This window comes from Haemaphysalis longicornis, unplaced genomic scaffold (genome assembly GCF_048455015.1).
Source record: "Haemaphysalis longicornis isolate Haplotype H1 unplaced genomic scaffold, Haemaphysalis longicornis Haplotype H1 scaffold_6, whole genome shotgun sequence".
Classification (NCBI taxonomy): domain Eukaryota; kingdom Metazoa; phylum Arthropoda; class Arachnida; order Ixodida; family Ixodidae; genus Haemaphysalis; species Haemaphysalis longicornis.
The window spans coordinates 36003572-36030401 of record NW_027526407.1 but is presented as its reverse complement, the minus strand read 5'-3'; the positions used below and the strand labels follow the sequence as shown (position 1 = coordinate 36030401).

General features: G+C 43.1%; 1 protein-coding gene across 1 annotated transcript; it reads right to left on the bottom strand.

Moving 5' to 3' along the window:
- Positions 1-1112: 1112 nt before the first annotated feature.
- On the bottom strand, positions 1113-26830 carry LOC144142476 (CB1 cannabinoid receptor-interacting protein 1-like). Its single transcript, XM_077674017.1, has 4 exons — positions 26595-26830; positions 25731-25828; positions 20601-20745; positions 1113-10308 (listed from the first exon to the last, which is right to left on the bottom strand). The coding sequence occupies exons 1-4, from the start codon at positions 26676-26678 to the stop codon at positions 10144-10146; spliced, it is 492 nt and encodes a 163-aa protein (XP_077530143.1). The 5' UTR covers positions 26679-26830; the 3' UTR covers positions 1113-10143.

Here is a 26830-nt window from a genome sequence, read left to right as displayed (position 1 = left end):
GTGGTAAATTACCGTTTTCCACGACTTCAGAAAACTCTCAGTGATGTGCGGAGTTGTCAGATAATCTTCAGATAGGCCTATTTTATATATCGAATTATCGATATATCGAATTCTTTCATGATCCCCTTGGAGTTCGATATATCCGTGTTCGACTGTATCATTGTATTTCACACAGTTGTAAAAGTGAGAGACAAGTCACATGGGATGATTTGTAAAGATGTTTTTTTTATTATTACAGTAAAGTCTAAAAATTGTACAAAATTTTGACATCATTGTATTGCATAGTAAAGAACTCTGGCCGTAATATTGTCTCCCCCATTGGAATGTAAAATAGCAAACAGTAGGCCATATGCAAGTGCAATAAGATTGTTTTTTTCAAAAGAGGCTGCCAGATGTGTTTAATAGAATAGAATGTGGACTCCACATGTCTCAACCATCGACAACAAAATGTGGTGCATCAATTGCAAGTGACCCGCTTTTACGTGCGAATGTTTGCACACAAGCTTGTTTGGCACATAAACTGAAAAAATAAGTGATTTTTTTTCAGTGAATAATGGCGAGTGCTGACTGTTATCACAAACAAATATCTGTGACTCACAAAAAGTTCAAAACCCAGTAACGAAACAAAATTTGGTTGAACTGATACGTGTATAATAAAACCTAAACCAAGATCTGTGCTGAAAAAGTAAAAGAGGATATAGTGATAGGATTTATTTGAACGTATTTTCTCTGGCATATGAATTCAGTGGCTCAATTCCCAATGTTTGAGTGTCATGAATTCGATGGCACGCACATAAGCAAATTCTGCTACTCAGTCCTCAAATGAGTCAGTGCTAATCAAACAGACATTGACCACAAAAACACATATACAACACAAGTGGCACAACAGCGAACGTACATAGACGTAATCCTACCCGAAAGATTTGCACTTCTACACAGCAGATGATTCATATATAACACAGAAATTGCAGCATACAAAGTCACAAACACAATGAACTGTAAATCCACACACATTTCAAATAGTTCAACATACAAAGCCACAACAATGGCAACCTTTGTGTTATTAATGGCACAAAGACTAGTTAAATATACGTTTACATTGCTATTTTCGCATAAAATGGCATACTCTTGTTATTAAAAAAAAGGCCTAAAATGACCCACACATTAAAAAACGTAACGTAAGCACTGTAGTACTTGCAGGGAGCTACTGACGTAAATTCACATTCAAAAATCAGTATGTTATAAATCTGTATTTGTTTTAATCCAATGCAATGTGGACTGGCACACGATGTTTTTCTCTCTGTCATTGCCGCTGCCATATTTTATATTACAGGTTCTTGCTCATAAATGCACTTCTCTTCTTCGGTTGACTGAGACTGCCCAGAGCAGCAGTTTTCAATTAAAAGCTTCAGGATCTGTGGATGCATTTTTATGTTCCACCAAACCTTTTTCTAAACTTCTGCAATCCTTTTCACACACGTTTTGCAATGTGAAAATATGTTTTACCTACACTTCTCATGGCAAACTCTTTCCCATTTTGACACCGCTTATCTTTGAATACCACCTCCGTCCAACACCTGGAGAATGTAGATAGGAGGTACTGCGTTTTCTCCCTGGCTATGTGGAATTTGGAAAAGCCTTGAGGTGATGCAAAATATAAGGTCGCCACTGCCAAAAAACGTGCACATCGTTAAGAATTTTCTGCCCAACACAAATCCTTAACTTGGGCCTAGTGCCCAATGGCAAAAGCTGGACTTGGAGTCCATTGGTTTCATAATTCCTGGTCCAGGAGACATAAGTTCGCTAAATATTGAGGAACGCCCACACAGTCCACAGAAAAGTATCCCATGATTAGCCTGCAGTCACACCACCTAACGGCATTTTAGGAAAATCTGTGTCCACTCAATGTGTCTTGTTTTCAACCTTTCAGCTTAGGAACACATGAACCGACCTCACAGTAAAATGGTAAGGTATTTATGGACAGGCTGCACTTTCTGTAACATAAACACACAGAATAATTTTGCATGCAATAATTTCACAAACCAACTGCCTGAATCTTGAAACAAAATAATACTTTCATGTAAAAGTACTTTCCACAAGTCTGGTCGCAACAATACATTACCGATTGCATCAAGGCAAGAATCCACAACTTCTACACCCACAGCACTAATATTAAAACTCGTTGGCTACCGTTAGCAATAGAGCTAACTCTGGGCTTTGCATAAACATCCACCCAATACACAACAACTGACACGTATCTGACGACGGCAAGACGGTGTCTATCACCGGTAAAAAGCACCAAATGCACGGTTTCTGCTCAACGGCATGAAACAGAACCAGCGCACATCCTGAAGACAACACGGCAGCTCTACAGTTGCTGAAGAGGGTACCTCTGTATAACATGAAAGGCAACACGATCCTGTAAAATTACGGCTTCCATTAGGTGGCCACAACAGACACTGGGGTGCAGGTTTACTGAAATGGCTGACTCCTGTACAAGGGTGATATGACTTCCAGTACACCTACCTATCACAGGTTCACAAACACTTCTCCTCAGACAGCAACAACTAAGCTCGCTAAGATCACACCAGTTGTGAGGACGCGGTTTCGGGCAGTAAATTTTCCGAAGAGTTTTCTGTCCTTACTATACAGCATTACCTCGTTCTATCGATCACACACTATTTTCGCTTTGCGAGTAGAGAATTCTGCTTCTGGTCATTGGAACATGGGTTAAAAGCAGAAGCATGACTAACAAGGGTGAACTGAACACTCGAAGTGTGCAAAAGTATATTTTCTAATTCTAGAATTAAGGTTTTCAGAGAAGTTCATACTGCAGCACAATGCAGAACCATGGGCATTCTAAAATAGACTGAATTAAACATATCTTCATATGTTCTTCAAACAGAAGGCGTTTTTACTGTGTACTTGTGCTGCGATTTCATTTGACTGCCTGAAATCTGTTGTACATCGAAAGGTGTTCCGACTAAAGTCTAAGTGCGACTTCTCCAAGGGTCACTCTGCATCTACACAGAATGTACTAGAGATGAAAAACAAACAAACCGCACAAATTTCAGTTTGAAAAGGCAAGGCCACATTTGTCTCGTTCTGAACACTTAAAAGTATGTCTTGAAGCCTGCTTCTAGACATCTAAGACATTACTAAAACATGTGATCAACCCCTGCAGTCAATTAAGACATTCAAAAATTGTTCAGAATTCTTCAGCAAAAGGATAAAGTAGTTAAATTTAGATCTTTGTACTGTTACTATGTCTTGCTCTCTTGCCATGCCTGGTAATTCTTTGACAATAGTCACACTTTAAAAACTCTAGTCAACACAATATTTTCAAGACACCCGGAAACTTTTGCATCAATAGTCCACACTGTGGGTAGCGGAAGTCCCATAGTCAAACACCTGATTAACTATGGTTAAATTGGCTGAGTTGCACTCAGCTAGAACATCATCATATATTCACCAATATTGCCACAGCCACAGCAATGGCACGCAGGTTAATTAACTACAGTATTTGCTTTGTATTAAAACGTTTTTTCTCTAAGGTTATAGTAATATTGCATTTTATATATTTATCGCAAGCATTCCACTGATAAAATACACAGAATAACATTTAAATCTATAGATAGCCCTGCAAAATATACATGGTACATCAATGTCAGTACATGTAGATATATGGAGAACACACCCCTTTCATAGCTGCAATGCTTTCAGTAGGTTTTATATGAGAGATCACACATACAGCTGCAAATCAAATGTCTAAAAGTTGCAGTACAACAGAACCAACACCCCAAAAATGAGTTTTCCCACGGTGGAAAAGAATACGATCACTTGAAGACCTTTTGGCAAGGTGCAATTTGTTTGTAACTGCAGAAGAGCAGCATGTACAAAGTGAATGCACATGACTAATGTTAGGCGATTAGCTTATTGAAGTGCTCATACCTAGCTGTGTACACAACAAAATTTTGTTTCAAAACTAGGAACTCGGTGGTAACTAAAAATGCTCATCATATAAAGTAGGCGGCTTTCTTTTCTGGCGAATTCACACAAACCTAAACTTTTTGCCACTATAACATTCTGGAATCCATATCAAGAGAAAGCATCCACAGCTCTGGCTCAACTGTAAACTTTACTATTTTGCTAACACAGCTATTTAAAATTGATAATGCTGTCTGATAATTTAATGCTACATTGTTTCCAAATCAAGCAATTTTTCAGACAAATAAACCTATGTGGTGGTTAGCTGAAGAAACACTTGAAAGAATAAAAAGGTGCTAAACGGATGTAGACGAAGAATACACGAAAAACATAAGCAGGTAGCATTTTTAATGGTGCCTATATGCCTTTCTATATCTATAATGTTTTGTTTTGTGGTTCCTTACTTTGGCCAGCCTTTCCACTGGTTTTTTTTCGTAGTACAATGTCTGTCTCCCTCGTCTACATCCGTTTGGAGCCTCTTTAATTTTTCCAGTGAAACAATGAAACAACTAGTTCAACAAGTTTCATGAATAAACACCCTTTGAGAATCAGTTCTAATTTTATTTATGAGACATGATTTTAGATGCAAAATTGTATCATAGGGATGATGGAAATTGCAGCTGGTTTATGTTATCGGCACTGCTATAGTGAATCAGAAGGCAATTTTCAATTTTTGGATTTACATTGTGAGTTGTCATGTGCACTCAGCTAATATAAATGTGTAACAGGACAGACAAATGGCAGCACTGTAGAATGAATCGCATGAAAAACTTTACCACAATCTGAGCTAAATTCTTCCATCACCAATATATTAATAAACAGCACAAAAATTTCAAGCGGCACATTCAACAGGATATAGTGTAATCATCAGGCAATCTAAAGTGACAATATCATTCATAAATATGGAGTAAGGAGCATTTTAGTACAGACTAGACACCAACAAACATCCATCTGAAATTAGAGCTGTACACGGAACCATGGAAAGATATCCCAGAAGGTGTGTATTATCAAAAGCTCCATGGCTTTAACAGAAAGATAACAAGAAACTTTGTGAACAGGCATGCAACTCCCATAAAGCCAGGTGGTAGCCACAAAAAAATATGGCAGTCATTGCAGGTATTTAGTAAATAAATGGAGGTCCAGGAGAGAAAATATAAAATGCCAAAGCTACCTAAAATCATACAAGCTACAAGCCAAAGGAAGCTTGTAATGCAAGCCACCCTCTTTAATGTGTTTTACAAGTATGCCACGCAGCACGTACAATGCAGTGGATTTTAAAAATGCTAGGTTTGGCACAAAAGAATGGCATTGAATATGTACGGCTAGCATCTCTAAACTTTGTAGGTAAAAGATAGGATTGAATGGATAACTAGCAGTGTCTGACAGCCCGCCACAAATCAGGCTGAAGCATCAAACCTTTGTGCGCAAAACAAGGGCGATTAAAAAGTAATGTACTGATTCACTACAGGGTGTAAATAGACAAACAGATGTCTTGACAGAGCACCATGGCAGAAGTACAACAATCTCAAAAGCTAGATATAGCCACAGCCAACTGCAATGCAAGCCTCGGAGCATAATTTTGAATTCTGTGGCCTTTAGACTATCATAAACAGTGCCTAATGCACACGAGGAAAGCCATCACTACTGGGAGGACCCAACAACTTCAGTGTCAAGAAAAAAATCTGCTCGAGAAATGCCTGCAGTTGAACCTTCATACAACACAAGATTTCACAAAATTCTTGATGTAGTTTTTTTTGTGTGTGTGTACCACGGTCACAATTTCATAGGATGCAATGTACATTTTTCATGATTCACCGAAGAAAATTTTCACTGCAGCTTCAACTTAATCAAGCCTATCCTTCCATGTCAGACACGCGTATTGGAAGACTCCAAGACCAAAAAATGGGTTGCACTAATCCTTTCACTATTTAAAAAATTTAGTTTTCATCCATAATGCAGAATCTGCACAAGAAAAAAACAAGTCAGGCCAGCTTTTCTTACAGAGGCTGAAACTGGTTTTTAATGGACAAGTAAAAAACCAGTGTGCTGCTGTTGCCTGGCTTGTTTTTAAACAAAATAGACCATAAATTCAAGCATTCATGCAAAATTTCAGAAGGAAGGATGCAGCGGCCTACAAACGAAAACTGTTTAAAGATGTCAGTTCATTGTGCATCCACCCATTGGCAACCAGAATTTTTTTGGAATGTTTCCGCAGCAAAAGAACCTTGCTGTGCACTTTTGTTTCCTTTTCATTGGTTCACTTTAAAACACCAGTCAGAACGTGACAACACCTGTCTGAATTGCATTGACATTTGATGAAAACAAAAAAATGGTATGCACTGTCGCATTATTATTCTCTTCGCAAGGGTGTTTTTATCGAACAGCCATCGTTAAAAATGGCGTGTCGTCACCTTATGGTCAAATCCTCATTCTGAGATGCTGAGTGCCGCAAGCCTCGCAAGAGCCTGTTCATTGCAGCTGAAATACAAGTGACAGTTTGCGAAAAGAAAGATGTTGCTGAAAGGAGCGAAACCTTACAGACAGCTCCATCGCAATGATTTTGATGAAAGCTAGATTCCATCAGGAGTTGCATCAGTGCTGCATTACGCACCTCGCGGATATTAACATGAACAACATGGTCTTGAGTGAAAACATGCTTCAGCAGCAAGCCATCACGGTTGCTTTCACCGTTATGTGCTACAACGTTGGGGCCACAGGGAAAGGTGAACTGAAAGCAAGTTACCATATGACTTACCGGGGCAAGTGAATACGTACACCAAGACAGCCCCTGCCTTCAGAACTGTCACCGTTTGTACGAAATATAGAAGCCTAGCATTAATGGGCCATGAACATGACAGTATCTGCGGCGCCACCTGGTGGCAGCTGTGGACACTAGACACAAACCACAACCCACATTTACTCTTAATTGCACAGGCATACATGTGCTATCCCACATTATGCTCCTAACATACGAAACCACTACTGGTGATCCTGATCCCATTCATTCAGTTTCTTGCGGGTTCCAATTCCAAAGACACGTAAAGTTATTCGGAACCTCTGGAGGAAAGAATTCACAATGCAATGAGTTTTCACTAGAGGGTTATACTTTTATATGAAGGTTCAACTGTAGACCTACTCAATGTCATTCAAGCAAGCCGTATGAGTAGCTTGCACGGCAAAATGTCTGCATGGACTATTCGGCCACTTACAGCACCACTGACGAACATTTGGGGGCGAAGCTCGCATCATAAAGGCATGAAAAGATAGCAAATACACCTCACAGCGAAAAAGAAAATTTCACTGTTCAAAGCAGCTGTCAAAACACTAAATACAAGGGGAAACCACACCACTCAGTTACGGCAAACTTCTAAACTAAGCTATGAGAGTATTTAAGGTTACACGCGAAACAGCATCAGTGCAAGGTATATTGGCAGATAACATTTGTCATTCGCACATGTACTTATGCTTCAAAAGTAAAAAGGAACATGACTAACCCCGTCTGAAAAGGAACTTCTGAGTCATAAAATTGCATCTCTGAGAGTAGAGAAGCCCTGGCGAGGAAGCATTTTTGTTTGCAAAGCTGGCATTTAGTCCTGACTCAAAGTTAGCCAGTCGATCAGTCCAAAGCCGTTCCTATCCCTGCTTTAACCTTCATATTACTGCACTACACTTTTCCGTAGACTGCAGACCCAATTAGCTAAAAAGGTAAAGTGCCCGCTCTAAACATACAAGCATTGCTGGTGCAAGCGATGTGATCGATGTTCACCACCTTGTTTGGTGGGGAAAGGCACTTGCGGGTTAATAATTGTGACCTTTTGTTGCGAGGGCTTTGGATGTGTGCACTGCAACAACTGCGTTTGACAGACTGCTATAAGGCATTACTAGCATGGAGGCACCAGTCAGCCAACCTTTAACAGGATCTGCTTGGAGTTCATTTAAAACTCGCCATTTGGATTGTAGAACTCTGGCCCACGTTGAACTTTGACCTAAGTCATGCGAACTTAAAATGACTGAATACTTTTTCAAGGGGCCGAGAAGAAGAGGAGGTGGCAATTGTTACCTCAACACACATGCCCTTCTAAGTGCACTCTAAAAACGGTTTTTTTCTCTCGTTCAACTTGAAGCTGCTATTCGATTGAGTGTATTTTCTAAATAAAGATACCTTGTTCTTTGATGCTACCATCCCAATTTCAAATTTTCCCATGGAAATAAAACTGCACTATCAAAGAGGTCAGGGTTTGCAAACGTTCCCCCAGGCAATGCAGAAAAAAGATGTCAAACCAACTGGGCCCTACACCGGAGCTAATGAACTTGACACTAACGGATCGAACTATTAGGTTGTTACTAAGGCCACCGACAAGAGAGGAATAGAAAACATAAAATGGTCTGTGTTCCCACTCTTTTGGAACCGAGCACCTGTGTCCAAGATAAACTCATAAACTCTTGCATGAAAAACGAAGACTATTGTCTTTCAACCAGTGAGGAACAAATACCTTCAGCTAAAATTTTTAAACACTGAAAAGCCAAATGTGCACATTCAAGTCATTGATATATAGTGCTAGGCCCTTTCAGGCATAGCAAAAAACGAAAACGAACGATTAATCTCCCGAAATGTCATGGATTCAGGTGACTGCTACGAGCCAAGATTGCCAAAAAGCTCACCACCCACATCATGAGGTCAAAGGAACATAAAGCAGTACAATTCGCTGCAGTGCTAACATACTGTCATGATACGATTAATCACAACTGGACAAGCACCTGCCGAATACATACCGAGTTACTGTTAAAAGTAGAAAAATGGCGATAACATAGCTTCTGGAAATATTGACAGCTTTAGGAGAATGCGCAATTATTTATCCGTGTTAAAAGTGCACACGACTTCCCCAAGAGGCAGTGAAGAAATTGGGACAAATTCACTGCATTGTGGCTTCCAAGAAACTTTATCTTCCTCTGCAACACTCAACAAAAGCCTCACGGATAGACTTGCACCTGACAGGCCCACGATTATTAGTTCCTACATTAAAAAAGCATACAGAGCATTAGGATATTACTGCCTTGGCCTAGCCATGGCAAGACACAGCTAATAACGACAATTAACTTAGAAAGGGCTTTATAAGCCAGGATTTTCACGACACAGAAGCTTCAGCATCGCCTTTAAAGACCCATGTGTTTCAGGCGTACCTTCATACGGATTCATAAATGGATCAAACGATCAAACAACACGTGGATTCTACCAAGTCACTTATGGGCCTGTTTCCTGACATGCACGAGGCCATGCTTAATTGCAGGACCCAGAGAACCAGACGAGACCAATTGGAAGTATATGCCCAACTGTGGACAAAAAATCGTTGGTGATGGTGATGATGATGCATCAAAAAATGGCTTATAACGCCCGAGGCAGCTGGCACTACAGTCGTTCCGGCCAAAAAGTGTCTCGTTGCCCAGGCAGTTAAGATTGCTTTGCTGCATGCTAGCGGCACTCGCAAGCAATTCAACAACGGCATTTAACAATCATACAGATGTATGCCGATCTTGATACAAATCAACCGTCACATGGATTCCACCAATGAGTCACCACTGGACCTGCAACTGATAGGCGCAAGGCTACACTCAGTTGCAAGGTCCAAGCAGCCAAAGGAGACCTCTGGGAGGCCTACTTCTAACAGTGGAAAGCGCATGGCTGATGATGATGGTGCTGGATCAAAAAATGGCTTCACAAGCCTGAAGCAGCTGCCACTGTGGCCTTTCAGGCCAAAAGATGGCCTGTTGTCCAGGCAGTTGAGGTTGCTTTGCTGCAAGCTGGCGGCATCCGCAAGCAACTCAGCAAAGGTGTTCAACCATCATATGGATTATGTGAATCTTCATATGGATCGAACTTCACATGGATTCTACCAAGTCACTAATAAACCTTCCCCTGACAGGCACAAGGATACACTCAATTGCAAGATCCAGGCAGCCAGAGGAGACCAACGGGAGGTCTATGCCCAACCGTGGACAACAAATTGGTGCTGCTGATGATGGTGGTGGTGGTGGTGGTCAAAAAACTGCTTAACAAGCCAGAGGCAGCTGCCACTACAGCCTTTAAGGCCAAATGATGGCTCGTTGTCCAGGCAGTTGAGCTTGCTTTGCAGCATGCTGACGGCATCAGTGAGCAATTCACCGAAAGCTCTCTTTGCTGACCACCAGGCTGCCCGTGGAGCGACTCACTTCGCAGTCGAGGTCTATGTGGTGCAGGGCATTGCCCCATGTGACGTGGCCCGTGTCGTTCTCTTTGTAGAACTTGACCTGCAGGTTGACCAAGAGCTCGCCAAGGTCGAGTATCTGTGGCAGGAAAAAGAATTTAGACACAATTTGGCTTAGTGAGGGTCAACGCATACATTGTGTAAAAATAGTAACCACAAGCAGGCTTTTGTTCAGAAAGGAATAACTAATCAATAACATGCACAGCTCACGAGTACAAAAGAGATGATTGTCTGATTTGTAATAATAACCCCATAAATACGGGTCCCCACTTGCACCAATTACAGCAGGTGGGAAGACAGACTTCCACTGTATAACGTAGTTGCAATTTCCTTTTCTTTTCAATGCCTGCTTTACTGCTCTGCAAAATATTTTTGTCTTTTACTTCATAATCCCTTATTTTGACAAATAGGTTTCCATTGCATGTGATTTAGAGCATTGGTTTTTAGCTGTCAACCTAGTCTGCATTCGGTATATGCATGAGTGAATGTTTTAAATGCAGTGATAAAGTGAATATGCCAAAATTGTTTGTGTCGTTTAATAGAGCACTGTTCCAAGCAGCCCTGTCAAAATGTAAGTGCCAGGGTTACTAAATACCTGCCGACAAAGAGGAAAAATCCCTGCAAGTTTCAATAGCACTCAATGCTTCTGTGACAAACTGCTCAATTTCACAGCAGTAGTACCAAAAACATTGCCCGAGGCAAAGCAAGAACGTTTGTTGCACGAGCATTTAGACGGATGTGTAGACACTGGATCTCAATGCCGAACCGATAACAAAAATAAATTTTAGAGCGCAGCTCTTAACCGGCCGCTCCTGTGGTTTCGCGTCGCGGTCGGCCTCCTTGCAACCGGGTGAACGAAGAGGGCACCGAAGATAAGCAAGATAGAGCTAGCAGAAAAGCGGTGGAGAAAAGTGTGGAAACAGCGTGAGGAAGAGGGTGGTATGCCGAGGCATGTGAGACGTGTGGTGAAACCACACCGGGGCGTCTATACTCCGTTTCATACATCAAGTGCAACGCTGCCAAAGCTAGCGCTCTTGTTTGCACTGTGTACTTCCACGACCAAAAGTAGTGTGTTGCTTGCGGTGAGCCAGAAACAATAAATGCTTCGCCGGCAACTATAAATATTTATCATCAGCTTGACAAAAAAAGGCCCGTCTTGCTGGAAAAAGAATGGAAATATGCGAGTGTGTATTTTATGTTTGTCGCTTTCGTATCAGGTTTTCGCTCTCCACGCGGCCTTGGCCGCCGTGTTTTGTTTACTATTTGGGGCAGCGTCGAAGAAATGGCGTCCAGCTCTGCCGCTTCGACCACCTCTCCGGTACGCATTTTGTCGAGGGTTCGCACATCAAAGTTGCCAAAGAACGTCAAGCACGTATAATTGCATATGTGTGCGCCCGTACCAGGATGCGTTTCCCGAAGAAATATGTGGTGGCAGTACTAAGTGTTGTGAGCGAGGACACTGGAGTATCTCCCCGTACCGTGGCGAAATTGAAGGGGCTCCGAGGCATCTGTGTGGGCCTTTGGTGTCTCGAAAGAAAAGACCTCGCGACGTGAAGATTTCAAGCTCGCGAACCGTCAAGCATGACAGCTTCACAGTCCATGCCATCCGTCTGAAAGTGCAGAGCATGTACGCCAAGAGGGAGATCCCAACACTAGACAGTGTGCGAAAGGCTGTCAACGAGGACGCCAAATGCCGAACTTCACGAAAACCACCTTGTGGGGGTTAATGAAGGACATCGGCTTCACCTTTGATAAGAGAAAAGGAATGTGTGACCTGTCAGTGGCGGCTTTGTTCACAAGGGTCAAGGGTCAGCCGGAGCGTGAACACCTTTCTATCCAGCCTGCTCGCGCTGATTCATGCTGAGCAAATTCCCCAAAAAGGCTTTCCTACTTAAGGAAAACGAGCGCTGCAAAATCAGGACAGAAAAACAGCGCATCTGTCTCATCGTTCTTCGTGTTTTGTGTCCTGGTTTTGTAGCGCTCATTTTCCTTAAGCAATGCACCAAATAGCCCAACAACATATTTTACTGAGGCTCTGTTACCATGACAAAGCAAACTGTGTTTCCTCGTCGTGTGGTTTTGTGTGTGGGGTTTAACGTAACCAAGTGACCCGGGCCACAAAGGACACTACACTGTAGTGCTCTCCTGTTCAGTCGTGAAGTGTGTACAGCCAGCACGGTCATATAACTTTGCAAAAACTGGGTGGAAGAATGGAACGGAAGAAAGAAGTCGGAACGCACCAGGGAATCGACAAGAGGTGCTTTCCTATAAATAACGTTTGTTTTTTAAACCGCGAAAGTCGGCCTCCTGCTGCAATATTTGTGTATTGCACGCAATCCGTATTGCCCCTGTGTGCATTTATGTATGGCAACAAATCTCCAACTCATGAGCTAGTACTGTTTTTTGTCACTGCACTAACATATACCATAGATATTTCGTTAAAACCGAAAAATAGTCCATATCAAAGTTCCCTAAGTAAAAACAATTGACCCATCCATTAAAATACTGATTTTCTGGCGAATAAGAGCCTAGCTTAAAGAGCTCTCTTTTCAATGATACAGAAATCAGCTTTCTGGCCTTTCCCATGAATAACCAATGATGCATTATTCACATGAAGTGCTTCAGTCTACTCCACAGTGCAGTGCAAAAGTCGGTTCCAAACTGTTTCGGTAAAAACTGAACCCATTGCTGTGCTGGCGGCCCGGTATGATCAAAAACATGCTCAGTGTTTTAAGAGAGGCCCAGAAAGAAGTGGATCATCATGGCAATGGCGAAAGCAAAAGTTGAAAGTGAACACCTGTTCTTAACCCAGCTTGGTTGGAGCAGCTGTGCTAACTACTCAATGAGTTAACGTCATCTTCTTACACAAAGTTCTCGCTCGAAACAACGAGGTAAATCGACAATGCTGCAGAATCGCGACACCACTGCTGGTCAAACATCGGTGCGAGCTTGTTTCAGCCCGCACAAATGAACACGGTATGCATCAAATGAACACATACGTGCAGTTCGTTTCCGCACGCGCATAGTAATTTGAGTTACTGGGAACAAAATAAGATTCAGAACTGAAGTCCCAGAAAATGTGAGAAAAATAAAAAAGAATGTCGCCACGCCGTTTCGTACCCATGCACTTTAACATTCGGTGTCTTCTCTCGAGAGCGACGCGTTAGACCACACGGATAAAAAAACCACGCGGAGTGATACACCTCCTTTCTTTGCGGACTACTTCTGTAGCCTTCACAGCGCTGCACTTGATGTATGAAACGGAGTATAGTAGTAGTGTTGCCCAAAAAAGAAGACGCAAAACCGCATCCCTGAAAGCATGTGTCTTGTTCTTTCAAGTTCACAAAAAGCACAAAAGCCCAGCACGTGCTGCAAACTGCCCGTACATCAGTCCTTCGTCGTCCTTTTCGTCGTATGGCTCATCGGAACTACGTGACATTTCCGGAAGAGGTTCAGACACTATTTACAACAACATGCTCGGTGGTGACGCGCTGTGAGATAACGCCAGAGTAGCGCATGCTGTCGTGCATTCGCTGATGACGCAATCACTTCCTGAGGTGCGACAGCTATGCGCCATCACGCAGAAGACTGCAATTAGTGCTGCGCTCAAATCTCACATAAGGGGATATCGTAGGTAATCATCAGCCAATTTTTTTCACACCACTTTCATATATACTCCCCAGAAGTTCTAGGCAAGGTACTTTAACAACATTGCAGTATTATCTTTGGTATATAGGCACCGGTCCACTGAAGTTTGCGCGCGACTGCAGTGCCGCTTCTCGCCGCCGCTTAGCAACTCTGGGTCGGTGGATGTCGCGACCGGCCGTTCAGCGCACGTAAAAATGCGCGCTGCGTGCGGTTCGACATTGTGTGGCGGAAGTTTTTAAGAAACAGTTGTAAATGTAAGCTGCAGTGGCTGAAAGGATGAAAATACTGCAGGAAAAAATTAGTGGCAGCGGCGCTACTGCTGCGTGACGGACTGCCACAATCGCGAAAGGCAGCCTGCCATCCTTCTGTACAGGTTTCTCGGGCAGCCGTGGAGAATAAGCGTCGCAAGAAGTGGAAAGTGGATTTCCGCAGTAAGAAAGCCATGATATTTTTTGTCAGTGGAAGGAGTAAAATTATGAGTACGATGACTGTTTATGCACAGTGCAGACACGAAGGGCCGTAAAACTAAAACGTTTGCGTTTAGTGTTTCATACACATCGCGCGCTGCGATGAATCACATGCCGTCGTAGTATTTCCATAACACAAGGTATTATGGCTTCCGCCACTATTGTTTTATCAGCAGTAACCTTTTTTTTTTTTAGCGAAATTCACGGCAGCGAATGGATGGGCTTCACAAGAATATGTTCACAGCACTTCACGGGGGATGCCAAAAGCAATGTCAAGACGGTCAATACGCATTCCGCTTACTGCCCTACTTTGTTCGCTGAAGTGTACAGAGTTCAGCCACGCATTCCAAGCTAGAGTGTGGCAAGCTATCAAAGGCAAGGTTGCATTCACTCTCGCTGACTTCTTTAATGCGTTTTGCATACTCTGGAAGTTGAGATTATTGTTTAAGCAAAGGATGGGGAGGAGGAGGAAATACTTTTTCAAGATTTCTGAACAGCCTGAACAAACTGTATCACAATTAGCCGCTAAGACTACTCTCTAACATTACTTACTCACAAGATAGAAGCCGAAACTAAACGGAATCTTCGTAAAGACAACCGCAGCTCCGCAGCAGATTTCCAACTGTGTGGAACTGCGTTTACGTTGTCATCAGCTAATAACTTTCGGAATCCGTTGTTAATTAGTGACAACACCAACCGACCTGAACAAGGGCAACCAAAAAAGTAACTGTACTGTGGCTGCGCGAACAGGAAACAACACAAACACAATTCTGTCGTGGAGCGCCGTTGTATACACTGGGGCCACTTTATTAGGCTGTGATACAAGAAAAAATTAATACTGACCTGAATTGGCGCTGTAAATAAGCTTCCCTTGCTGATAATGGGACTTCGCAACTAAGTACGTCCCATCAATTTCTTTCACAGCGTACACGCACGCCGGAACGTACAATCTCTAACTTCTCGCGCACGCGAGGGCGACTACTAGTAGTTCAGCCCGGTAATTGTCTGGAAATCGCACAGAAGCACTTGAGACATGGGGAAACTACTTGCCAGAACAGTTTTCAAGCACGAGACACCTTTCAAAAACAATCGCAGAATCGCAAAAACAAATAACCGAGAGGTGCCAATACATGAACGCACGCCCACCGTCTGGCTCTCACCGACCCAAAGTTAGCTCATGCTTCCGCGGGGCGGCACTGGGTGTACTTATTCGTCGCGCCCTCTGAGCAGTGACCGGTGCCTATAGAGAGATGTCCCAATCCAAGGCTGCCCGAATTAGTATTTTGGCAGTATTTGTGTGCCACTATACTTTATGCATTCTTGTACCAGAGCAACAACTGTTTCTGATAACATGCTATTCTGCTCGCATCATCCTTGTGGCATTTTAGCCTTTGAATTTGGTCAGTGCAACAAAATTGCGTTGAAAAAAAAGAATTGTCTCTTTAAGAATAATGCATCGTGCCATTTATTTGGCTAAAAATGGGTTATTTTTTAATACAGTGACAAGGTGCACTAATATGTGCTTCCTGGTTCTTCCAGAACACAGATATAATAGCATAGGCTGGTACACAGTGCAAAAGTGATCAAATTCTTAGGCACGGTAGCCTACTGCGACAAGGTGGAAGACCGCGGTCGCCCGGGTCAGACAAGGCTTCGATGACGAGGAAGTTGCATACAAAGATGATATGGCTGAACGTTGACAATTGCCTTCTGTGGGTATGTTCCAGGATAAAGGAGAAGAAAATAGGCACATAATTTTAGCGATGAAGCCGAGTGGAATCAAAGGAGCAATGGTTCTGAAGGCGGCCTGCAAGACATCCGATATATGGCAGCCATGGTCTCCTGAGGCAGTCGTGAGAACGCCCAGAAGCTCAGCCAGGTTGCAGTGCCAGCTGTTTCTGCTAGCTGCTCATCGGCCACGCATTGAATCGCCAGCCAATGTGCACCGCGGTGTTCCCTGTATCGATCTACAAGCAGCCACCGGCAACCAGGACTGTCCAGGAGGTTTTATCTATCACAGTCACGTTTTTAAACTGAACTGAGAATTTATTTTTTCTGCCCTCGCTAAACTTTGTGTCTTTAGTATAGCTTATTATAGCATCCTGCTTGTCACTGTAATGTCCGTCTCGTTAACACATCCTATTTCAATAAATGTTCATTTCCGTCTTTTATATACTTTAAAGCACCGGTCTCACTTTGGCACTGCGAATTCCGATGACTAGCCACTAATACCATCACACCTATAATATTTGAAATGTCCAAACTTTTGACACCTTGACACAAACTGATCTGACATCACACACTCCAGTAACTGTTTTATTACCATTTCCCCAATCCCCCTTAGCTCATATGTTCTCCTTTACATGTATACATTCACTGTATGTTAACATCGCTTGTGCACATACTCGCAAACCAGCAATCTTGACACAGTTGACACTACAAGGTAGCTTGAGGGCTAATGCCTTTTTTTAAAAACCTCAAAGAAAGCAATGCTAGTCGATGATGCAAAAAAAAAAGCGACGCAAAATCTCGCAGCTGGGAGCTCGTGTTATTCGAGCACCAACAGCTGGCTTGTCCCCGCATGAAAAATGGTTCTATGCCTCAGCATGTGATTTACGGCAGCTGACAAGCGTGCCGTGGGTCGACAGCTGATTTACAGCCATGCTAGACGACGCCATAATCAGACATAAAAGAAGACGCCGACATCCCTGCTCAGGTAAGTTCTTGCCGGAGGCTACACAGCTGCTCTCGAAGTTCGCCTTTCTGGAACTTCATGATCAGGTTGTCAGAAGGGACGAGCAGTTCATCTATTGGGTTTTGTTTTTCCACTCGTTCGCTTCTTTTATTTGTTTGTTTTCTCGTTTACAACTTGGATCACTGCGCTCAGGATGCAAAGATTGGTTCAGTTCTATACGAAACCCGGCACACCGATTCGTTACGTACCTAGTTTGTGATTCATTAAAATTATTCATCCGGGTTACATTAAGTAAGTATAGAGCATGTAGTGGCTATCACCCAAATTAAGTACTTGACGCATCAAAGTAATCCTGGACTTGGCAATGAATACCACTTTATTTTGTTGACTATACCGGAAATAGACTTCACAAGGAGCAGCACGCAGAACAAGAGAACAAGAACAAGAGAAAAGCATCCCATGGGGGAAACTTGCCCGCCAAAGACAGAGAAAAATGGCAGTATTTGTCAACTGTGGAGTCAGACCGGTCACGTAACTTTTGAAACTATTGTTCGTGGCTTAACTTTCTCTTTCTTGTTGTACATCTGCTTCCCACTCTTTGCGTAAACCGCAACTTTGCTCCTTTAAATTATTCCAGCTCATGTTGGCCTGACGTTGCACACATCTCTCACTTAAATTTTTGCTCCTCATAGTATTTAAACATTACAAATACATATAATAAAAATCCAGAGAAAACACCGCTATAAAAAAAGGAGAGGCTAGGAAAATTCCACTAAGAGGCAATTATCAATCAAATGTTGCGTGAGCAACCAATACTGTACTTCTGCTTGGCGCTTCATTAAGGAGAATTTAATTATAATATCAAAATTCCCCTGACTTCACTGGATTACTCCAGCAGGCAGCAATTAATTAAATTGTGGTAATTAAATCGTCCAATCTCTTTGCAGGTGTGTGCAGCCAAGTTGGACGTGTTTGAAGTAAATTCTCTAAGGCAGCACTTTACATTACTGCCGTTACTGCCCGCCGATTTCTTTCTTGAATTAGTATTATAAGTTGTTTTATAATCCAATTTTGATGGCTATTCAAACTTCCCTACGATACAGGCCCTAAAAAAATTCAGACTGTGTATTTTTATTATGGGAAGTGTAAATATCGGCTGACGTTTGCAACAATAAAAAAAAGAAACACTTTGTGTATGCTTTTATGTTCTCACAGTTCATTCTCGTCCAGTGAAACCTTCAGTAAATTTAGTCCTGTTATTAATGTTACATTTAACGCAGTTCCACCACATTATCTACCTTTCCATAAAGTTGAACCTTTCATTTCGCACTTTCAGCCCACCATTGCTCCTAACTCAAAGTAAAAATGTAAAAACACACCAATAAAGAAGGAGTCACCACAGAAGCAATCCACGAGATACATTTTTGTCACTTCCCACAGGATATTTCCCTCTCATTCAACCATTAACTACCTAACTTTTTTATGTTTTTAACAAGTGTCTAATAAAAATGAGCACCACATTACTGCCCCTGCTTTTCATTCTGAGGTCCATCAAAGCTGTGACACATGCTGTAAATTTGATTCAGCCCTCGGAGCCTAAAAATAAACAGGGCAATGAAAACAGCTGTTTAAGCGCCGTGGAAGCTCGGATAATAGTACAATATACTTTGCTCTTCGCTCTCCACAGCAATTCCCCCTGCACAGCTGCATTGTTTCTTTTGTAGCAGCTGCTGTCAATTTCACTACTGCGGGCTTAATATAAGCCCTTGCCGTTATTCTCCCTCAGCTGCAATACATTACAAGGTTAACGGCATCAGAACAGTCTGGGGAATACCTCATAGAGTCCTTTTTTCTCTCATCTGGATGAACATTTTTTTGGTTAACCTTCTCTCTTCCAGACATTCCAAATTGCCAGAGCCTACCGTACTTATACAATAAGTGTTAAAAATACTAGGAGAAGGAGAGATGGCTACTGGCAACTGCCTCCTATAAGCACCATCATAGTTAAATGGCAATTCTATTCTACCATTAATGAGATCACTGGAGTCCCACAGTACAGATCTCGGCTTCTGCAGTAAGTGTGAGAGGATTTAGGTGGCCTATCATGTGAGATTTGGGCCTCACTGTCATGTTAATGAACAAAGGCAACCCTTCACTGCAAAGCATGATAGGTGACCCAAGACTAATACTGGAGTAAGACAACATTTACGCTTAATCCTAACATGAGTGTGCGTTTGACACTTCCCTCGTAATGTATCCAATGTATCGTACGCAAATGCCTGCACATGTAAGGAAAAGTATTATAAACAAAAACAAATTATGATTGATCCCCTTACAACGACTGGCGGGAATGTATTTGAGAGCTGTACTAGGCTGTTGACTGTCCAGGTGTCAGCAAAGGATACGGCAACAATTATGGTGGTTAACATCTTTTTATGCCAACCCACCGCTTTGACGATGACAGCAATGGGGATGATTGTTTCGGCTGCTGTATGAAAATAAACAAACTGACCACACAGCTGTGCATGAGCAGGACGCGCCCTTGCACTTTCGAAAGAATGAAGGATGATGCATCGCCAAACATGTGTCGAAAATGAAATCACCATTAACTATGCTCTGTTCACAGGGAGGCCGTCAACACTTGCTCTGTGAGTGCTTTTCGGTACGCAACATAAAAAATAAAGCTATGATCATCATAACAGCCACACACCCAATCGCCATCACAACAGTGCAAATAACTCTTTATCATTACAATCATCCTTGAAACTACAGGCAACCCACCGCGGTGGCTCAGTGGCTAAGGCGTTGCGCTGCTGAGCACGAGGTCGCGGGTTCGATTCCCGGCCGCGGCGGCCGCTTTTCTGATGAAGGCGAAAAGCAAAAACGCCCATGTGTACGAGATTTTGGCGCACGTTAAAGATCCCCAGGTGGTCAAAATTAATCCGGAGCCCTCCACTACGGCGCGCCTCATCGCCTGCGTTGCGTCGGCGCGTTAAACCCTACAATCAATCGAAACTACAGGCAACTGCGTGACGGGTGATATAAACATAAACATTGGTGGATCCAGAGGGGGGTCAGGATGTCCTGACCCCCCCTTAATTTTGGAATTTATACCCCCAATAATATGACCTCTCAGGTTGCAGAAAAAGTCTAGTTGGTGATCTTTTTCTATTTCTTGCATTTTTGATTATCAAAAATTTCGGTGAATTAAAAAGACGACTCTCCTCCTCCTCCTCCCCCCTCCTTCTCCTCCTCCTCCTCCTCCTCCTCCTCCTCCTCCTCCTCCTCCTCCTCCTCCTCCTCCTCATCATCATCATCATCATCATCATCATCATCATCATCATCATAACTGATAGAAGCTGACCCCCCCCTTACAAAAAACCTGAATACGCCCCTGGACACAAAGCCACTGTGACTTCACCAGCTGCGCTTACTTCTCATGACCATGTGATCCTTGTTTGACTTCCCTGTGCTTCTGTGGGCACACCTCCCATGTTTCCATGTTCATCAACAGCAATAAGCTGTACATTGGAAAGCTTCTGCAAACGGTTTAGAACCCACCTGTAGGGCAAGAGGGATTTTGTCCCTCTTTCCATTCTTTGTGACAGCAAAACCGAGACTGGACCAAGTGACGCAGTACGTAGAGGAGCAGTGGTCGCGAGACTTCTCCTTGGGGGAGTACCGCGATCCCATGAGCATGATGTTCCTGCATAGAACCAGAAGAAATGCATAAAAGTAACGCCGCGACAGTGTGGACAAAAGTACCTTGAAAGATTGTTCAACAACAAAATAGGGTACAGTGAAAATCCAGAAGCATAAGAAACAGTCTGGTGATCTTCTGTTATTGTATGATTCGACAAATAAAAGAAAAAAAGAAGAGAAGGACTAATCAGATCTTATCTGTGGTAAACCTTACAAGACTGCGTGAAGCGCTTCGAAGCCAACCTCCTTAGAAACTAGTTTAGTAGCCTCCCCCTTTGTGGGAAATATTGATGCCCTCGTGGTTCTTTAACAAAGTAAACTGCCTCTTCTGGCGTAGGGTATTTGTGCTCTTTACTGCAAAGATTTCTAACAAAGGAGCCAAGAAGAGTTTCAAACCAAAATTGTTGGATTTATTAATTAAGCTGATATGCATCAAAAACTGGCAGTAGACCTTTCGCTCAGAAAAACCATCAGTTTTTCAAGAAGCTTTCTGAACAAGCCGGCTTTTCAGCTAGCTGGTACGTGTTCATCCTGACAGTACTGTTTACATATGACGAAGAAAAAAGCGCTTGTCTTTTTAATGTTCCTTGTGTTTCTATTGTATGTAAACAATCAGAGTGGTCGAAATGAGCTAGCTTTTTAGGAAGCATGCAAGAAAGCAAGCCAGTCAGCATTCCCAGCACCTGTTCCACACATGCTACCCATTCTTGGTGGATCCCCCGAAAGGGTATGTGCTGAGCGTCCTCCAAAAGGGTATGTGCCAGCGTGCGCATGTGACGTGGCATGGAGCAATTCCCTGTGCTTGACAACGGATCACTCTCCACTCATCGGCCAAACAAGAAACTGGCTTTGCTGTTTCTGGCCAATGCTCGGCACACAAATGAACATCAACCCGACGCGGTGGCTCAGTGGCAAAGGCGTTGTGCTGCTGAGCATGAGGACGCGGGTTCTATTACCGTCCACGGCGGCCGCTTTTCTAATGGAAGCGAAAAGCAGAAACGTCCATGTGTATGAGATTTCAGCGCACGTTAAAGATCCCCAGGTGGCCAAAATTAATCTGGAGCCCTCCACTATGGCACGCCTCATTGCCTGCGTTGCGTCGGCGCGTTAAACCCTACAATCAATCAATAACTAGTACGAACACCACCTCCCCACACAACACGTGTGAGTTACAAATGGGAACGCACCTTTAAGACATCGTAGACATGGTAAGAAAATTAAAAAAGAATAAACGAAAGAACTTTACGGCTAGCTAAATATAAGCCCCTTCTAAGTGCAATTTTTATTGGGGATGCTACAGTGTGAAGGATTTGCATGCTGAAATTCATTATTTGCGTGGTCACTAAGCCTTCAAATTGTAACGTACCTCTCAGATTTTTTCTGGAATGATTTTCCCTACCATAACCTCTGATAACTATTGTGAAAGATTAACATAAAATAGGAACACCATCACTGTCTATGCATTAGGTAGACGATTTAATAACGCATGAGACCTGTGTGCATAATATCATGCCATTCGCATGCGACTGATCATGGCAGCAGTCAAACAAGACCTGTTTCGGCATCATGCAATCATCGGAGACAGTTCACGCCAAACAGCCATGACAAGGCAAATATTTTCATTCCAGATGTACGGCCATCATACCGCTGATGCCAATGAGAGCACGGCACGACAACGTCACTGTAAAAGTTTCTTACAAGGCCTTGAGGAGGCGCTGATAACGAATTTGGAGAGGCCTCGGTGCATATTCTATGCCGTTCACCTGCTCTTGTGAATAAGGAAGCTCCTGCTACCTGTGCTAAACGCACAGTTTTTTCTGCATTCGCCTTTTTTTTTTCTTTTTTTTTCAGGGATAGTTTGTCTCAGTAGGTTAGATGGCTAATGGCCGTGCAAAGTTCGCAGTGACAAAACATTAGCGAGTACTTCAGAGCAGTGGCAGAAAATGGAGTTAGAGGGGTAGCCACGTCATGTGAATATGATGAGCAACATTGCAAGCGTAACAAAGAAAGCTGGGCGAGTTGGTAAGGGTTCACGGTGAAACGAAGCACGAAGAAACAACGGCAACCAGGAGGAACAAATACAACGGGACGGAGCGCTCAGTCCCGTAGTATTTGTTCGTCCTGGTTGCCGTTGTTTCCTCACGCTCTGTTTCACCATGAACCATTACAAGCGTTGCTCAATGGGTGCGACGGAATAATAGTGTAGGCGGCAGCGACATGATAATACCCTACTGCCATTCGCAGTCAGTTATCAGTTTCATATTGTCGCTGTCGCCATCACCGCTATATTGCTGCATCCGCTGGGTAACGCATGTTGCGTCACTCGCTAAAATTGTTCCACGTGGAGTGATTGCAGCGAGTTAATGTGTGCCTTTAATCCAGCATACACTAATACCCACGCCACATGTACCCGAAAAATTTAATTATGTGCTTAATTAAGTCATCAAGTTAGTGAATGACATTATTTTGGTGGGCCATGCTACATGTGAAAATGCAAAGGCATTAAATGTGTTAGGCATGATGGTGATAATGACCAAAAAGAGAAATGAACTCATATTTTAACAGTTTTAACATAGAGAAAAACGTCTTACAAAGGTTAAAAATAGTTTTTGTGAAAGAAAACGTTACGAGAAAAAGTGTTTTCTGAAAAACAGTGTGAGCCGTTTCTAAAAGTGGCTTAAGCAGCTGCCGCCGCTTGCCAGTGGTAGCTAACTCTGAAAAATTCAAAACGACGAGTAACACGATGTTTTGCCTTTTGCAGCCGTTTTAGTGAACTTCGTCTTCTTCAGAACTTGGCCACCAAGAGGGCACAAAGAAATAGCCTTATTTCGAAGCTCAGCTACGTTTCCGCGTCAACACTCTGGTGCTGAGAGTTTCGCTGGTTTCATTTGGCGCTCTTTGCGTTCAAGAGTAGGCAGATTTAATGCATTCATGAAGGCGAATGAGTTGTACAGAACTCCTAAAACCAAAAATGACATTACAGTGAATGGCATTAGATTTTTGCATGTAGCAGCGAATTAATGGCATTAAAACTTAAGGCATTAAGCACTTAAAGGAGCCATGAAGAGAAAATACAACTTCGTGTAATTTGAAAGAACTAGGATTCAGTATCTCCCTCAGCTCCATTACTGCCCCAAAAGATGTCTTTTTAACGAAAAAAAGCAAGAAGTATTAAAAAACTTTCAAATTTTGTGCCACAGTGACGTGTTATGAGCAAGAATGACGTCATACGGGCCAACAATAAAACATAATTTTCAGTGCGTTAACTGCACGTTAACATTCAAGTACTGCGGTCAAATGGAACTAGAGGCTCGATTACAGACGTCCAGTCATGTGTCGTCGCGACAGGTCAGTTAGGCGGCCGCCAATCGCACAAACAAGGTTCCGTGACGTCATAGAAAAGTTGCGGGAACTTGGCTAGGGGGTCGCGACTGCTTCACACGTTTTCTTTAATATCTCCATTATTTTCTCGAAGATTGCGATGATATTGGTATCATTGTTATCGGGACTAAGCAGTCTTTCTAATAAACCCAACTTGTATTTTGTCTTCATGGCTCCTTTAATGTCATTTTTCGTGTACGTGTGGCACGGGTATAAAAGCAGCAATGCAAGCAGCCGTTGCCAGCAACAGCAGAGGCACGAACCAGCAAAATCGTCATTCCTAAACATTTTCACATCACTTCACTCAGCATATAAAGTGCAGTGTACAATGTGATAGCACTATTTACTTTTACTTCACGTTCACAAACATTTTCTTTCTCTTGCACGTATTTACACCTTCAAAGTGTGCCAAAACATTGAAGAAACAATACAACCCGAACGATCCATCTGGCACGCATTGGTGCATGTGTCTCAAATTAACGCATGTGGCTACCTGCAGCACCAATATCTCGGAACTCATATTGCATTGGGCCACCTCACCAGACACGTCTCGCGCTTTATGCACAACTTCCAGCAATGCCTGAAAACGGGATTTGCAGATTAGATCTCTCAAAAGATCACCAATTTGACAAAACGTGCAAAGTTCACTACAAAATTTTTTAATTCTGCCCAAGAAATGAGCAGCTTAGAAGATAATGCCATAGCCTCGTATAGTTCACACTGTGCACCCAATATCACAATTCTGCGCAGTCAAAGGCTTTAAAATGCTAGGCACATATATTAAACTGCATCATGTAGGTAGTCTCAATGCAGTGCCGACAGGGCTGCCTTGAAAACCGTGGAACCCTGCACGATTAATCAACACATGGATCGATGTCAAAAAGTGTACGTAATACAGTGTGTTGCGACGATAACTGGAACACTTTAAAATTTTTTCCTGAGCGATCCGCCGCTCTGTTCACGCTCAAACTTCACACAAAGGTCGCATTTTGTGGTCTATTTTGTTTGACACCGGGAACAACAACGGTAGTTACCTGTTTATTCTGAAAATAAATAAAAAAGATTTTCGCCTATGGGAAAATGGTGGCGATTTGGACGTGCGAGCCCGAAAACCGGGTTTTCTGATCGTCTGTTAGCTCATTTCTAGGTGCATTTTCTGATCGTCTGCTGCCCCATTTGCCTCCGTACGTGAATCCCAAACATGCGTTTCACTCTGCAGGTGGTTCCGTCGTTCCAACATCAACTTGCGCTGGCTCGCACGTCCAAATCAGCGGCCATTTTCCCATAGGCGAAAATCGTTTTTATTTATTTTCAGAATAAACAGGTAAGTACCGTTGTTGTTCCGGTGTCAAACAAAATAGACCACAAAATGCGACCTTTGTGTGAAGTTTGAGCGCAAACAGAGCGGCGGATCGCTCAGGAAAAATTTTTAAAGTGTTCCAGTTATCGTCGCAACACCCTGTATATGCAACTCGACACACATGCAGCCTGACGGATTACATAAGTGTGACTATACGTAATTCTAGCGGCAGTAAAGTCATGAAGAGAGAGAGGGAGAGAGAGAGAAACCAATTCAGTTTGCAAAAGAAGTGAAGTTTGGGCACTTACTCTAAGGTTTGTGCTGGCCGAAAACACAACGTTAGAAGATAAGGTGTCTCAACGTTCAACTTGATTGTACTTTCCGAACCAAATCGGGTGCCGTCCACCTGGAAAAGAACAGATAACAATGTAGGACTCACCAGATATGCTCTAGATATCGGCGCGCGGAAATGACATATGCGCCAGGCTATAACTGCGTTACAGGTGAGTTTGTTTGTAAGTTGCAGAGCTGGAAAGCAAGTTCAACTGTGAAACCCCGCATGACGTACGAGCCCATCTCACATGATAAATTTGTTATGCCGTGCATTGTATAAACATTTCTGCACGTACAACGCGGCGCCTGGCTCTTAACCATCATCCGAAACCGCAAACAGGGAGTCAGTTATTTTCAAAAGCCACGGTATCAGGTAGCTACAAAAAAATTTAAAAAAAAAAAGCGCGCGCTACGCGCCGTTGAACAGTCCCACTTTGAATTTCATTTTGGTTCTCAGGGCCAGTTGTGAGTTCGCGTTATTTAGTCGGCTTGTTTCACCACGCACAAAGTCAAGAAAAGACAATAAATCACCCAAAAATGCGACAGGCGCATGAGGGATTGTAGTTGCCGCAGTCGGCAATCGATATGAACACGTCTGCAAGGTGCGATCGAGTCACCGGCGCCGCCGCCAATGCGGCTAATCAAATCCCCCAGAGGCGCGTTTTCCAAACTTAACTGCGAGTCTATGCGCCAACACAGGAAGATTCGAACCCTTCCAGCGATGCTCTTGCCAACCGATTCTCTCTAACGAGCGCATGGGGCGTTAACAATGCTTTCGGATCGCACCGAAAACTCTCGCGCGCGATCGCCGCACGCAAGAAGTTTGTCGCAACGCTCACCTTGTAATGGACGTCGCCCTGGTTATTCCCCTCGCGATGAAGCGACAAAATAACCTTGAAACTGCGACTGGTTTCGTCTACCATGGTGGCGTTACTCGATGATGCACGGGCGAGTATTTACGGCTGGTGCGAAAAGGGGAGTGAACGCGGCCGCCTCGCCTATCCGTAGCGGCCTGTTTTGTACTTGCTTTTTTTTCTACCTCCGCCTTGAAGCCACTTGCTGCACTGCATACCTG

What these genes read in the sequence shown, in the direction of transcription:
- LOC144142476 (XM_077674017.1), bottom strand. Translation starts at nt 26,678, where the DNA reads ATGGTAGACGAAACCAGTCGCAGTTTCAAGGTTATTTTGTCGCTTCAT. An exon ending in CGGCCAGCACAAACCTTAGA is followed by an intron (nt 20,746 to 25,730) that starts GTAAGTGCCCAA and finishes GGTTCTATGCAG; the next exon opens with GAACATCATGCTCATGGGAT. An exon ending in AAATCCCTCTTGCCCTACAG is followed by an intron (nt 10,309 to 20,600) that starts GTGGGTTCTAAA and finishes TTCCTGCCACAG; the next exon opens with ATACTCGACCTTGGCGAGCT.